At 46.0% G+C, this 12781-nt stretch overlaps 1 protein-coding gene and 1 long non-coding RNA gene across 2 annotated transcripts; both read right to left on the minus strand.

Annotated features, from left to right (window-relative positions):
- Nucleotides 1-558: 558 nt before the first annotated feature.
- On the minus strand, nt 559-3202 carry LOC123159313 (uncharacterized). Its single transcript, XR_006479626.1, has 2 exons — nt 2937-3202; nt 559-857 (listed from the first exon to the last, which is right to left on the minus strand). It is a non-coding gene; the product is annotated as an uncharacterized lncRNA (long non-coding RNA).
- Nucleotides 3203-6170: 2968 nt separating this feature from the next.
- On the minus strand, nt 6171-10728 carry LOC123157646 (rhamnogalacturonan I rhamnosyltransferase 1). Its single transcript, XM_044575900.1, has 8 exons — nt 9905-10728; nt 8859-8926; nt 8668-8756; nt 8402-8567; nt 8031-8320; nt 7699-7903; nt 7435-7592; nt 6171-6957 (listed from the first exon to the last, which is right to left on the minus strand). The coding sequence occupies exons 1-8, from the start codon at nt 10182-10184 to the stop codon at nt 6714-6716; spliced, it is 1500 nt and encodes a 499-aa protein (XP_044431835.1). The 5' UTR covers nt 10185-10728; the 3' UTR covers nt 6171-6713.
- Nucleotides 10729-12781: the final 2053 nt, after the last annotated feature.

The raw sequence follows: 12781 nt of genomic DNA on the forward strand, positions 1-12781 counted from the left end.
AAACTGAAATATTATTTTGCAAATAATATATTTTATTAAATATAAATAAGTTTTACAAATAAAAACTGACAATAAATGCAGATATACAACCAAAAATCTGGAGCAGAAAACCTGAAATATAGCCGGAACCAAAGGCACGGCAGATGTACTAGATGGGCCCGCCCATTGATTAGCAGCACTCGAGTTTCAGCGCGGGAGATTAAAAAAAACTCTCTTTTGCCTAAAATAAAAAATCTCCTAAGGCCTCGTTTGGCACAAAGGGATTTGGGAGGAATTCGGAGGCGAGGATTTGGGAGGATTTGGTGAATCCCTCCCTTCCACCCAATCCCCTGAAAACCCCTTGAATCCCCAAAACCCCTCCATCCCCAATCCTTAATTTCTGTTTGGTAGGCAAGGTTTGTCAAATTGACATAACATACAATGTAACTAACTCCCTTATATCCTTGCTACAGAATTGTAAAGGCCACCTAATAAAAATGAGAAAAGCTGCTACAGGGGAATAATTTAGCAGCAGTTTTTCCCAGCAGCAACATAATTTTGCATGACTCGAAATCAATATATCATCACAACAACATCATAATTTATCATAATAACATGGCTTCGAATCCCAAATCCCAGGAATCATAATTTATCATGACAACATGATCTTTCGCAGCAACAACAGTTCATCACAGCCCCAACATAATTTTGCAGCAAAGATAACGCAACACAAGTACTTCTGGAATAGCTCAAGATCAGTTATAATTTCGCATACAGATATATCCATCTTTTGGTGTCATGATCATCTATCTTTGAGAATCTGAGAGAAAGTTGTCCCTCCAGCTTGTTTATTGTTGCTTCTTTTGGTGCTTGAGAACCTGATGAAACAAATAGAGATGAATATTAGAGTGCCTTCAGAATAACTTATAACTATAAGTTTTGCTAGATGAACATTAGAGTGCCTTCTGGAACATAAGTAGGCCTGTAGTACAGCAAGTTTCAGGAACAGAACAAGCAAGGAGTATTGTACTTGTAGTAGGAGCATTGTACTACTAGCAAGAAACAAGCTGCATATATTAAAGCAAAGTTTCCAGCAAGCAACATTAATTTAATTTTTTCTTCATTTTCTTTTTGTAGGTGCGCAGCAAGCAAACAGGAGTACTCCAAACAATACAGATGGTACTACTGATACAAGCAATACAGATAACACTGCGCAACCAAATACTTGCTACTGACAATATCTTGGTACTGCAAGAAGCTACAGCAACACTGAATTTATATTGGAGCTACAGAAAATCCTACTCCTGATTTAATGGCATTTGTAAATGGAGGGAGAACAAGTTAGCAAAGTCCATTACATAGATTCAGTTCAATGGAAATGGACCAAGTTAGCTAGCTAGCTAGATAATAAATCGATGACAGAAATAAGAACCAATCTGAACCAATCTCTCGATGACATAGAATCAATCAACAGAGTCAAAAATAAGTAGTTACTAGTACTTAGTATCAGTGCCACATATTGCAGGAATGAACCTCGGCAATTAAACTAGGAATAAACTGAATGAGTTCGCAAAACATTCAGCTAATCCATATGAACCAACCAAACTAGGAATAAACTGAACTTGTGTACCACCACAGATCTAGATTCAGTTTAGTTCAGGTTTTCCATGTCTCAAGGTCTATAACATTGAAGCTCACACTTTAGCTCAGCTGCATCAATCAGGAAATTCTAGCCTTTGATTCAGATTATCACAGATGTACTACAACTACAGGGAACTGTTAATGAATGAATGGCGCCTATAAGTCTCCTCGCCAAACAGAACTGTTATTTTTTAGATGAACAAATCTGTCAAGTGGGCTAGCAGATTATCGCAGACAAACAAATGAGCACAAGTCAAGTGGGCTATGCTTACCATCAGGATTAAACAATTAACTAATCAACTACGGACTCTTTTTTGTTACAAAAATGAAACGGGGAAGGATGAACTCTTGACAGATGAACTCTGTCAAGCAGGAATGATTTGTTTGGTTCATTGTTATAAGGTATGCATGTTTTAACTGCAATTATACTTTGTTTCCAGTCTACTAAATTATTAACTCTGCGTTCAATGTTATTGCAAATGCAGGTGGGGCAGTATAAACTACCCAGGAAGCTGGACATATCTTGGAGAGAAACTAGCAGATATCATAATGTGAAGTCAATACTTGTGCCATTTGGTGGAGTGTCTGCTGACTGTCTTAACTTCTTTTAGAAATACTTCATGCTGACTATTGGTGTATAGGTTTGTTCTTAGATCTAACTAAGCGTCTTTTTGATATTTGGGAACACAAGCATGTCTAAGTTTTGGGGTAGAAAATTTTGACAGCACATACTGTATGTAGAAGATAGTCACATGACAGAGTTAGCTGATACATCATACACAGTGTGTATCTTCCTCGATGACAGAATCTCACTGACTGTAAGGTTCAGTGCAAGTATAATGTTGCCTGTATGTATAGAATAATCCGTTGAGACCCGCAAAGAGAAATAGCCATTTGTACTATGCGTAATAGCCATTTGTACTAATCAACTACGGACTTCTCCATGCTTAAGTCTTTGATCTTCTAGCGAAACTCGCCTACTACTACGCACATCAAGGTGACAGTTTCATAACCACTAACAGCAGAATATTGCTTAAAAGGTAGAGGTAACTAAGCATTGAGAAGGTTAGCAGGAGTGCATCCTCGCCCATCTGCACTGTCCGGCAGACACATCCTATGCTTTCTTGGCAATCTTAGGGTTAGGGTAAAGAGGAGCTAGAGGAGGCGGGCATTCTTGGCAAGCTAGCTGGGTAGGCCTAGGGTTAGGGTCGTTCTTGGCGTGCTCGCCGGTGAGGACGAGGCGGACGGAGGGCGTACGGGCGGTGGCAGCCATGGAGAGGAGGGGGGAGGGGAGGGGAGGGGCTGCGATGACTAACCACCAGTGAGAAGTCCAGTATGCCGGAGGAGATCACCGGCGTCGAGGCGTCGGGTGGCGCGGCGACTTGGGGAGGAGGCGGCGCAGCGGCGGCGGCGGCGTCTCGAGTCGAGCAGCCAAATCCTCTAGGGGGCCTCGATGATTCTGAACCGCGTGGGAACGGGTGGGTCGAAAGGGAATCGAGGGGATTGGGCCGTCCAAACCACGCCTACCAAATGGGCCAACGGGTATTTGGGGGGATTCTGGGTCTCGCGGGGTTTATCCTCTGCAAACCCCTCCAATCCACGCTAAACAAACGAGGCCTGGGATGTGAAGATCGGTGCTAAAGCAGGTGCCAGAGTTAAATGGGAGGTTCCGCTCAAAACTAAAAGAGTTAAATGGGAAGCGTGATCTGCGATGAGCATGGAGGCTTTTTGTTAGTGTGATCTGTCGTTAGTATATGAAGGCTTCTTTCACCTTTTGCAAAAGAATACAGTGTGCGCAGGCTCTTCTTAGAGCATCTACACCTGGATACACCAAATCCGACCCTCAAAAGCCAATAGACTCGCTCGAGCGTGTCAGCGGAGTAGTGACCGGCCACACCTGAATTATCGTTTTCACAATCGGATATCTTAATTATGAATCCTTAAATCCATACAATTGCATGCAACGTGAAACCTAATTTTGAGCGGAGCATATCCGGCTCCGTCCTGTTCATGTCCAAAGGCTAGCTATGCCCCTCGAAGTGTTGTTGCGGTCGCCGGCGAGGTAGAGTAAGACGTGGGACACACACGGGCTCACGGGTCTCGAGACGCCACATTCTCATATGCCCTACTCTTCCTCTTCGAAGCCCGTGGTATGTACGTCAACGGTTGATGTGGCGTCGATGATGGATCTGTTGTGGCCGGAGCCCGACACGTCCATCATGATGCGGTTGCGGCACCTGGGGTTACCGACCACCCGTATCGGCGCCGAAGATTACGACTCCGCCTCACCGGTGTCTGCCCAAGGGTTTCCATGGCCTCCCGCGCGTGCCCTCCTCCTGGCACGGCGGGCACGTCGCGTCATAGCCTCAGTGGATGGGCCACGGAGAGCCTCCGAGTCAGTGCGCTAACGAAGGGGTTGCGAGTCCGCCACGGCGTTCGGACGCCCGAAGGATCGCACCGCCTCCGACGAGACAGCGGCGACGCGCCTCGTGCCGGATCCAAACACCATTTGAGCGGACACTGTGGATTCCCGTCTGATCGAGTTTGACCATTGTCGGGGATTCTCTCGAGGGCGCGGTGAAGCACAATGCAGACGACCATCTCCTCTTCGGGCCCAACTGGGATGAGGTCCCAGTCCGCATATCAAGCGAGAAAGGAGTCAGATCTGCTGCCTGCCATGCCGGAGAAGGCCGGTCACCGGAAGGGAGCTTGGCAATGGAGTTGAGTAGAGCGGAGCGGAGCGGAGTGAAGTAGAGTGGCTAGGATTTTGTTCGGGAAGCGGATGGAGATGAATATAAATAATGTTTTTTAAAAAATAATATAAATAAGGTTGTGTGGGCCAGTGTGGGATGGACCCGACATGACAGACGAGTCCGGGCCTCCCCATATCCCTCCCATATTTGGGGTGGATATGAGAGGTGTCCGTCAGACTGGGAGTTTGGGCCGGTATGAGTACTACCTGTATTTCATACTCCATCCGTCTCAAAATAAGAGTATAAAATTGAGACTATTTAGGGATGAAAGAGTATTAATTGACGTTGAAATAGATGTATTTAAATATATTTTAAATCTAGATACATTCGTTTTAGCATCGAGTAATTCCTACTACAATTGAGAGGGTACTTCGAACACGTCTTTATTTTAGTTTGTTTATATGTGGCCTAGTGTCCTTGTTTCTCAAATACAATTAAGAGTCTGTATAATCACCATATAAGAAGGTTTGTATAAAATACACCACCTTCGAGTAGGGCGTTTTGGATCTTTGGCCTCCATGGAGGCCGGATCTTTAAAATCAAATAATTTATTTTCAAAAGACTGAAAAAATTGTACAATTAATTAAAAGGATGAGAGGTGTATGTGTGTAAAATTTCAGAATGAAATACGTTCAAATGCGACATGTGCAAAAAAGACAAATTCATGGCTTTGGAAGATGAATAATATCATGTGTTAAAAGGTCTCAGATTTTATTTTTTTTGCACAAGCCTCATATCAACATATTTGAATTTTCATGAATTTTGAAATTTGCATTTGGAGGCCTACATAGAGCTCGGTCTCCAAAAAACAATTTCTGGCCACCTCTTGAATATCCATTTCTATGTCCAGACTCATCTGCATCTGGTGAAGAGAAAATTCACAAAAGATACTAAAAAATTCAAAAAAATGTTTTTTAATTTTGCGTGGGAGATAATTTGGTGCGTGAGATGCGCTCCAAATTTTAGATCATTTGAACATATGAGTAGCTCACAGCAAAAAAACAAACTGGATCAGAACAATACATGAACAATAAACTTTTCACATATCTCAAATTTGCCTTTTTGGCCAAGAGCTAATCAAATGTCCAAATGATTTAAAATTTGAAGCGCATCTCACGCACCAAACTATCTTTCATGCAAAAGTAATTAGATTTTTTTGAATTTTTCTAGTGTTTTCTTAAAATTTTATTTTCATCACAGGTGCAGCTGAGCCTAGGTACCAAATCGCCTCGTCCACACACCTCCTCGCTACTTTAATCACTTTTTCCCGTTTCTGGAACTGGAAGCATGGGAGACAGAACCAAGTGAGCCAGCCAACTGCACGTGACAACTGACGAGTGGGTAACTGGGTCGCTGATAAAAGCCTTTGGTTAATCAGCCATTCAGTTCCCAGCTGCCAACAAGAGCCAACGAGACAAGGAAAAATGACAAAACCCTCTGAATCTCAGAAACAGCAAACAACGAAACACAAAAATGCATCAAAAAAATACGTAATATAGCTCTGTAACGGAAAATCAACATGGCAATTGAAGAAACATTTCAGCACTACAATGAACATGAAAAATCCGCTCTCGACTCCTGAACCAATTCATCAAACATGAAAAATCCGCTCTCGACTCCTGAACCAATTCATCAAACATGAATATCTTAAGCTCCCAATCGTACTACATGAGGGCGAGGATCACGAGCTCACATCACATGGTCACGTGCGTGCGAACAGGCGGCAGCAACTCCATGTAAGGGTTCGATGCACCAACGGATCAATAAAATTATACCACCAAGTGGTGAGCGACATTCTGCACAGGTAACCATCGATCCAATAAACACTGTAGTATACAACTCTCAGCAACTTTGATTGACAAAAAAAAAATAAGCCCTGCCTGACGGGGAGGAAGCACGGGGGAGGCTACGGAGAACAACAACTGCTATGTTTTACACAACCAAAAGAAGACCACCAGAGACAGACATGTGGGTCCAGCCATCTCTCCCTCACTCAAATTTACCTTTCCTGTTCGTGGTAGTAGACTCTATCATCACCATCTTCTATACAAGAGTATCTTCAGTATGACTCCTCATTATTTTCGTGGAACGAACGAATAATCCGCCCCCCATTTCTATAACGTGTAGAGTATTTACCAGCTAGGCAGCTACATCCAAGATATACAACACCCGCGCCCACCCCCTCCCCAAGTTTACATCCCAGCTATGGCGAGCCGAGCCGCCCCTCTTTCGGTTTCTTCAAGCAAAATAACGACGAACCTGGCCTCAGGTTCGGCTGCTGCGTCCGTGAAAAGAATGGTATGAGGTGGGTGGAAATATTGACAGGGGTGGCGGCGATTATCATGATGTGCGTAGGCGGTCGGGGCCTTGCAGGCACTCCTGGGGGTTTGCATAGAAGTAGTCCTCCTCCTTGGGTCTGTCGGGAATCACTGTCCGCTTCGAGGCTGATCCCATCCGCCCTGCGTGGGCAGCCTTGATCAACAAAGAGAACTCATCCCATCGCAACGAACCGTTGTTGTACTGATCTGCTAGGTCGACGATGAGTTTTCGATCTAACAAGATCGTCTTCTTGAAACCCATGAACCTGCATTCAGCAAGTGGCATGTAAGTAACACATCGGAATAAATACACAACTTACTATGTTTGGGGTGGTAGTTTTAGTTTTACGAAGCCTTTTATCCCAAACAAGTTGGGGTAGGCTAGATATGAAACCCTTTCACGAGGACTTCCCAGGAGGTCACCCATCCTAGTACTACTCTCGCCCAAATGGGTTTCATACCCAAAAGACTGGCTAGTTTTTACGTTGGCTCGCCAAGCCTATCACAACCCTTAGATATGAAACCCTTTCACGAGGACTTCCTAGGAGGTCACCCATCCTAGTACTATTCTCGCTCAAATGGGTTTCATACCTATGGGACTGGCTAGTTTTTACGTTGGCTCGCCAAGCCTATCACAACCCTCCTCCTTTACCCGGGCTTGGGACCGGCTATGCCTAGAAGACATAGGTGGGGTGGTACAGAGACAAAATATGCAAAATGTATGACCCAAGTGCAATGCATACCTGCGATGACCCTCAACAACTTTAGCCATATTGCCATCATATGTTGGAACAAATATATCACTTTCTAGAGAAACCATGTAATCCAGTGCAGCCATTTGGGACGAATGGTTCTGGAAGAACATTAGATCAGAAGGTTCCAGAAGTGTCTCTTTCCTCACCTGTAAATCATTGTTAAAGCAATATGAATTAGCAAGGAGAACAAGAAAGAAATTTCCATCTAATGCAAGTGTGATAAACAGTTAAACATGTCCACTGTGTCCATACCACATTCGGATAAGCTGAAGTGAGAGCTGCCATCCTGCGTTTTCCACCATATATTTCCCCAGCTGCGATGTATATTTGCATACTTCTATCAATGTCCAATGCTCTGAGGACAAGAGCAGTCTCCTCTGGCGTCAATGGGCAAAGGCCATCTTTTCTTTTCAAGTCCGAGTCGATGATTTTCTCTTTCCACCACGGATAAGCATACCTTAAAAAGCCAACAATAGTTTGACAGCTGTTGTAAGAGTATGTTTAATTGAATGTTTTAAAGACCCGCTCTACTAACAGGTATTGTCCTAAGAAGAATTAAATTGTAACAATACCAAAATATTCACCTCATTCTTGCGAGCTCTTCTGCCTCTTCGTTACTGCAACCTTGAGTACAGCCAGAGAAAGCCAGCATATCCATTTCGTAACGTAAATGAAGAACCAAGAAAGGACCATTTTGGCGAAGTATTCTAATTACACGCTTGCCCAAATCTTCAATTTCAGCGGTAAATCTCAGAGAGGCATAATTTACTCTGCATCTCAGTTTTTGAATCTCCATAGGTAAACCATTGTTTGCTAGCCTAGCGTCAGTTCTATTCAAATGCAGAACCTTGTGTTTTCGAATCAATGGAAGAATCTGGGTCAAATTTAATCAACCATTAGCTTATTCAATAATATGCTCCAAAGCAGCCCTAACATAACATGACGTGCAGCTTACCTGATTATGGTAATAGGAGATATCAGACCAACTGATAGGTGGCATTGAGTGGAACATACCAAGTTCAACTCTTCGCTTTACCCTTGGAGGCAGTTCCCTCAGTATGCGAACTTCGTCGCGTAAGGAGGTTATAAAGTGTTCGACGTCAAATATATCTTGAAACTCACTGCAATGCAGAATGGATCAACATTAAAGGCAAAGCCCACTAATATTTCAAGAAGAAAAAAACAGGCAAATGAAACTAATATCAAGGTGTCAAACTGTACCTCGGGTCATTCCAAAAAGAAGTCTTGTCCAACTCTGGCACAACCAAAGTGACATTCAAATATCTTGCTATTACAACCATATCACATATCTGAAAGAACAAAACATAGAGAAAAGAAACCAATATTAAGAGTCAATGGTTGTCAATCACATTACTTACAAAAATTATGAACACAGATTTCCAATATCTTACAGCAGCTCGCATTTGGTTAAGACCACCATTGCATGAGACCATCAAATAACCATTGTTCCTGTAAATTCCTGCAAGATGATGACAGCAATAAAACATTAGCACAGTTATAGCAGATGCTTAAATATTCAAGGCAAGGCTGTACTAATAACAAACAAAGCAATATTAATGCAGTGATGTACACTGAGTATTTGTGGCAACAGGAAAATCGAGCATACTTTAGCAGTCCCTCGGGTCATAAAAATTGCAACTTTCCATGCTGGAAAAGACTCATAATTATGAATGAGGATACAGTGTGCAAACACGTCGAAGCGCCACGATGTAACTGAACATACCAACAGTTAGCCTACAGAACGTGAATGCTACGCACAAAAGTTCCAATACAGTTAGCTCACAACACGTTGCTTCAGTTACTCAAAAGCAGCTGGGCATTCCTTTTTTATCGATGTGAAAAATGATGGGCATAATTATGAGGGACCAAAACATCGGTTGGAGTCATGAATGATTGCCGGCAGTAAAAGCATATTCAAGTATTCAGGTTCAACCAACCTAAAAAGTGTGATCCTAACATGGAAAGAACCCAAAACATGAATCTATCGTGGAGGCTGCGAACGACCAGAATAGTGAAGACTCCTCCTGACCCACCTAGGCACCAATCGAAAGGAGATCCTACATTGCCCAATTTCTACAATCGGCATCACCACATGTCCAGCCTACTAAACAAGAGAATTAATTTACCGATTCCGATGCAGCAAAGATGAAAAAACATTTCTACACTAACAGCGTTACCACAGAATGAAATCCGCATCGCCCGAGCTAAATTACGCAAATTTGCAAACCAACTCAGGCACATGGAAAAATGAGCGAAATCTACGCCAACCACCAATCTTTATCATCCCAGGTTGATAAAATCTACGCTGGAGATTTTGGATGGATGTACCAGACCAAAATGCTGGCGGCCTGTCAATGTCCTAGGAACAGCATTCGGACACGGAGCGGATCGAACAGGGCGAGCGAAAGCGAGAGAGCGAGCGAAGAATCAAACTCACTTTTGGGCGGCAGCAACGCGGCCCTCTCGACGACGGCCGGGCGCACGGCGGCGGCCTCCTCGGGGGGCGTGAGGCAGGAGGGCCATCCCTTGAGCACCCGCGGGCCCCACGTCTCGCCGACGGCGGTGAGCTGCATGACGCAGGTCCAGAGCAGGACGGTGGTGGTGGCGCGCACCATCCAGAGCTTCATCCGCGACCTTGCGGCGGACGACGGCGGGCACTTGAGCTTCTCGCCTCCGATGCCGGCCGCCTTACCCCCCATGGCCGCCTTCCACGCCATCAACGACCATGGACCGACGGGAGCAGAGGAATCCTCGGGGCAGCAAGCATCCGAGCCTCAAATCCGTCGCCGCCGCCTCGAGGAGCCCGCCTGGCTGTGGCTCTGGCTCCGTTCCACCCAATGCAGCAGCGCACAAGGCCTCTGCCCTCGTCGGTCCACCACAGCCGAGAGAGCCGCGACGTTCGCGACAGAAACGCGGCCGTGGACGGCCCTCGCTGCCTCCTCCGGCGAGCAGCAACCGCCCGTCCGGCACGTCGGGCGCGGTGCCGTACCCGTATCGATCGGCTCCTCGAATGAACCGCCAAAAGGAAGGCGGCCGTGGTCGTGCCGCCGTAGGGGACGAGCACCGGTGGGCACCGAAATGGGCGGCGGGGTTGGAGGATCGGCGCCGGAGACGGGCGAGCGGGGCGTGGCGGGGTGACGGGGTCGCGGGGCGGATCTCGGGGCAGAGGAGGGAGGGAGAGAGAGAGAGGGTGAGGGAGAGCGATTTGTGGGGGCGCCTAGTTATTTTTGGGCCGCGGCGTCGGTGGAAGTGACCGTGATGCACACACTCCTCTGGCGGGGTGCGCGTAGCCGTATTAATGCGTGTCCTAACCCGCTGCGGGAAACGGTTGGTGGCACCGGGGGGCTGCACACGGGCGGGCGCCGCGCACACGTGGCCGCGGCTCGGGCCTCAGATGCCAGCGGACGGCCGGGATTGGCCGGCACGGTTAGAGCGGAGGGAGCCGTTTGGGCCCGTGACGACGGAGTCGGCGCCGCGGCTGCCGGCGCGGGTTCACGCCGTTTAAACTGACGACGATGACTCGATCCGCTTCTCGTTTTTTTTTTCGGTTTGGCTCGGCGTGCTGCTGTGTTTGACAGGCTGCTGTGTTTGACAGTGCTGTGCAGGGACCTGATTGTTGTTGGAGTTTTGTATTGCTCTCGCGGCTCACATGCCGGTGTTTGCTTCTTGTTTTTGTCCTGGGTATTTTTTTTAGAGCTATACTGCTGTATTAGGTATCTTGTGGGGAGATCTTCTTCGGCACATGGCAAGGCTGTTTGCTGCTGCATTTTTACGATTTTATCGCTCTTTCGATAATGGCATCTGAGTCGCAGCATGTTTTTTTTAAAAAGAAAAACTTTCAATCGTAACTTACCTAGAACATTAGAGTTAACATTTACAATCATGTCTACGGACCATCTAGCGACAACCATAAGCATTAAAGCAAGCCAAAGATACATCGTCGTCAACGTCCTTTCTCACTAGAGCAGGGCAAACTTTGTAGTGGTAGAAAATCAAGAAGTTTGTGATGCTATTGTTGGAATTTAGTCTATTTTGGGACAGCCCAATAACTATTTCAGAAATTTCTAAATAAATCCTAGAAGCCCATTTAGCCTATTTGTGCAAGGCAAAAGATACTACTAAAGTTTAGTCCCACATTGCTAGTTGAGTGGGAGTAGGACCTCCTTATAAGGGAGGTTCTTTACCCACTTGTATAAGCATGAGAACAAGAGGGACATCCACGCGCGCTCCTCCTCCGCCGTCCGTCTCGTCGTGACGCGCCGCGCCGGAACGAGCCGATGTCAAAATTTTTGCCACGCATTACGGGTATACAAAAGGTCACTCGGAAGCTGAAACATTTTTCTGTAGTGGACACTGAATCCGAACGGCGCGCCTCTTCATCTGCTGCATGTTCGTTTCGTCTCCCGTGTTCCCTTCATCTCCCGGCACAGCCTCTCGCCTCCTTCTCTTGCGCCTATAAAAGGGAGGTCGCTCCTCCCAGAGAGACGCACCAGAACCTCTCCTTCCTCTCGCCACCGGTTCCAATCTCTGCGCTCCTGCTGTCTTCCTCATCCCGGCTTGCGGCGTGCGCCGCGAGTCGGGACAGTAGGCCTTCGAAACCGCATCTTTTGAGTCCTGTACGGGAGAAGGGTGATAAGGTTTTTGGGGAGCGCTCTGCGCGACTGCTGACTTCTTCGTCACGGACGCGCCGGACTCCGACGACTACTTCCCTGACGTCGACAACCTCCTCGACGACATGGAGGACACCGACCCCAAGTCCAGTGCCTCTGCTCCGGCTGTTGTCCAGTACGTGTTCTTGTTTTTCCTGTTAGAGGTCCTACCACAGTTCCTTGTTCTAGTATTTGCCCTACACATGTTAGGATCTACCTCATATATGCATCTTGATCTATTGTCTGCTCGAGAGATGATCGGTTCTAGCTCATATATACACATGTTATTTACCTTCACTTTGTCAAATCAGATGACTTGTTTTATCACTGCTATACTAGTCATGCTTTATCTAGTATTTCTGTTAATAAAATCATTCGGTAAATTGCTCATATTTCCAACAATCCAAAAACCTTATTATAGGCAATTTACCCCAAGTGGTTTTGCTGCTTCCATGAGACCTCCTATGTTTGAGGGTATCCACTATAAGAGGTGGCGCGTGAGAGCAGTCTTATGGTTTCAAACCATGAGTTGCTATGACACCACTCTTGGCAAACCTGAAGGATAACAAGATGCCCAACAGGCACAAGCTTTTCAGAAAATGGATACCTTGTTTAAGGCTGCTCTCTTGAGTGTTCTTGGTGAGAACATAGTTGATGCTTATGCG

The sequence above is a fragment of the Triticum aestivum genome, chromosome 7B, assembly GCF_018294505.1.
Source record: "Triticum aestivum cultivar Chinese Spring chromosome 7B, IWGSC CS RefSeq v2.1, whole genome shotgun sequence".
Classification (NCBI taxonomy): domain Eukaryota; kingdom Viridiplantae; phylum Streptophyta; class Magnoliopsida; order Poales; family Poaceae; genus Triticum; species Triticum aestivum.

Excerpts from the sequence above, each read along its gene's own strand:
- LOC123157646 (XM_044575900.1), bottom strand. The coding sequence starts at position 10,184 with ATGGCGTGGAAGGCGGCCATGGGGGGTAAGGCGGCCGGCATCGGAGGC. Across the intron at positions 8,757-8,858 it reads TTAACCAAATGCGAGCTGCT|ATATGTGATATGGTTGTAAT; the intron begins GTAAGATATTGG and ends TTGTTCTTTCAG. Across the intron at positions 7,904-8,030 it reads GAAGAGCTCGCAAGAATGAG|GTATGCTTATCCGTGGTGGA; the intron begins GTGAATATTTTG and ends TGGCTTTTTAAG.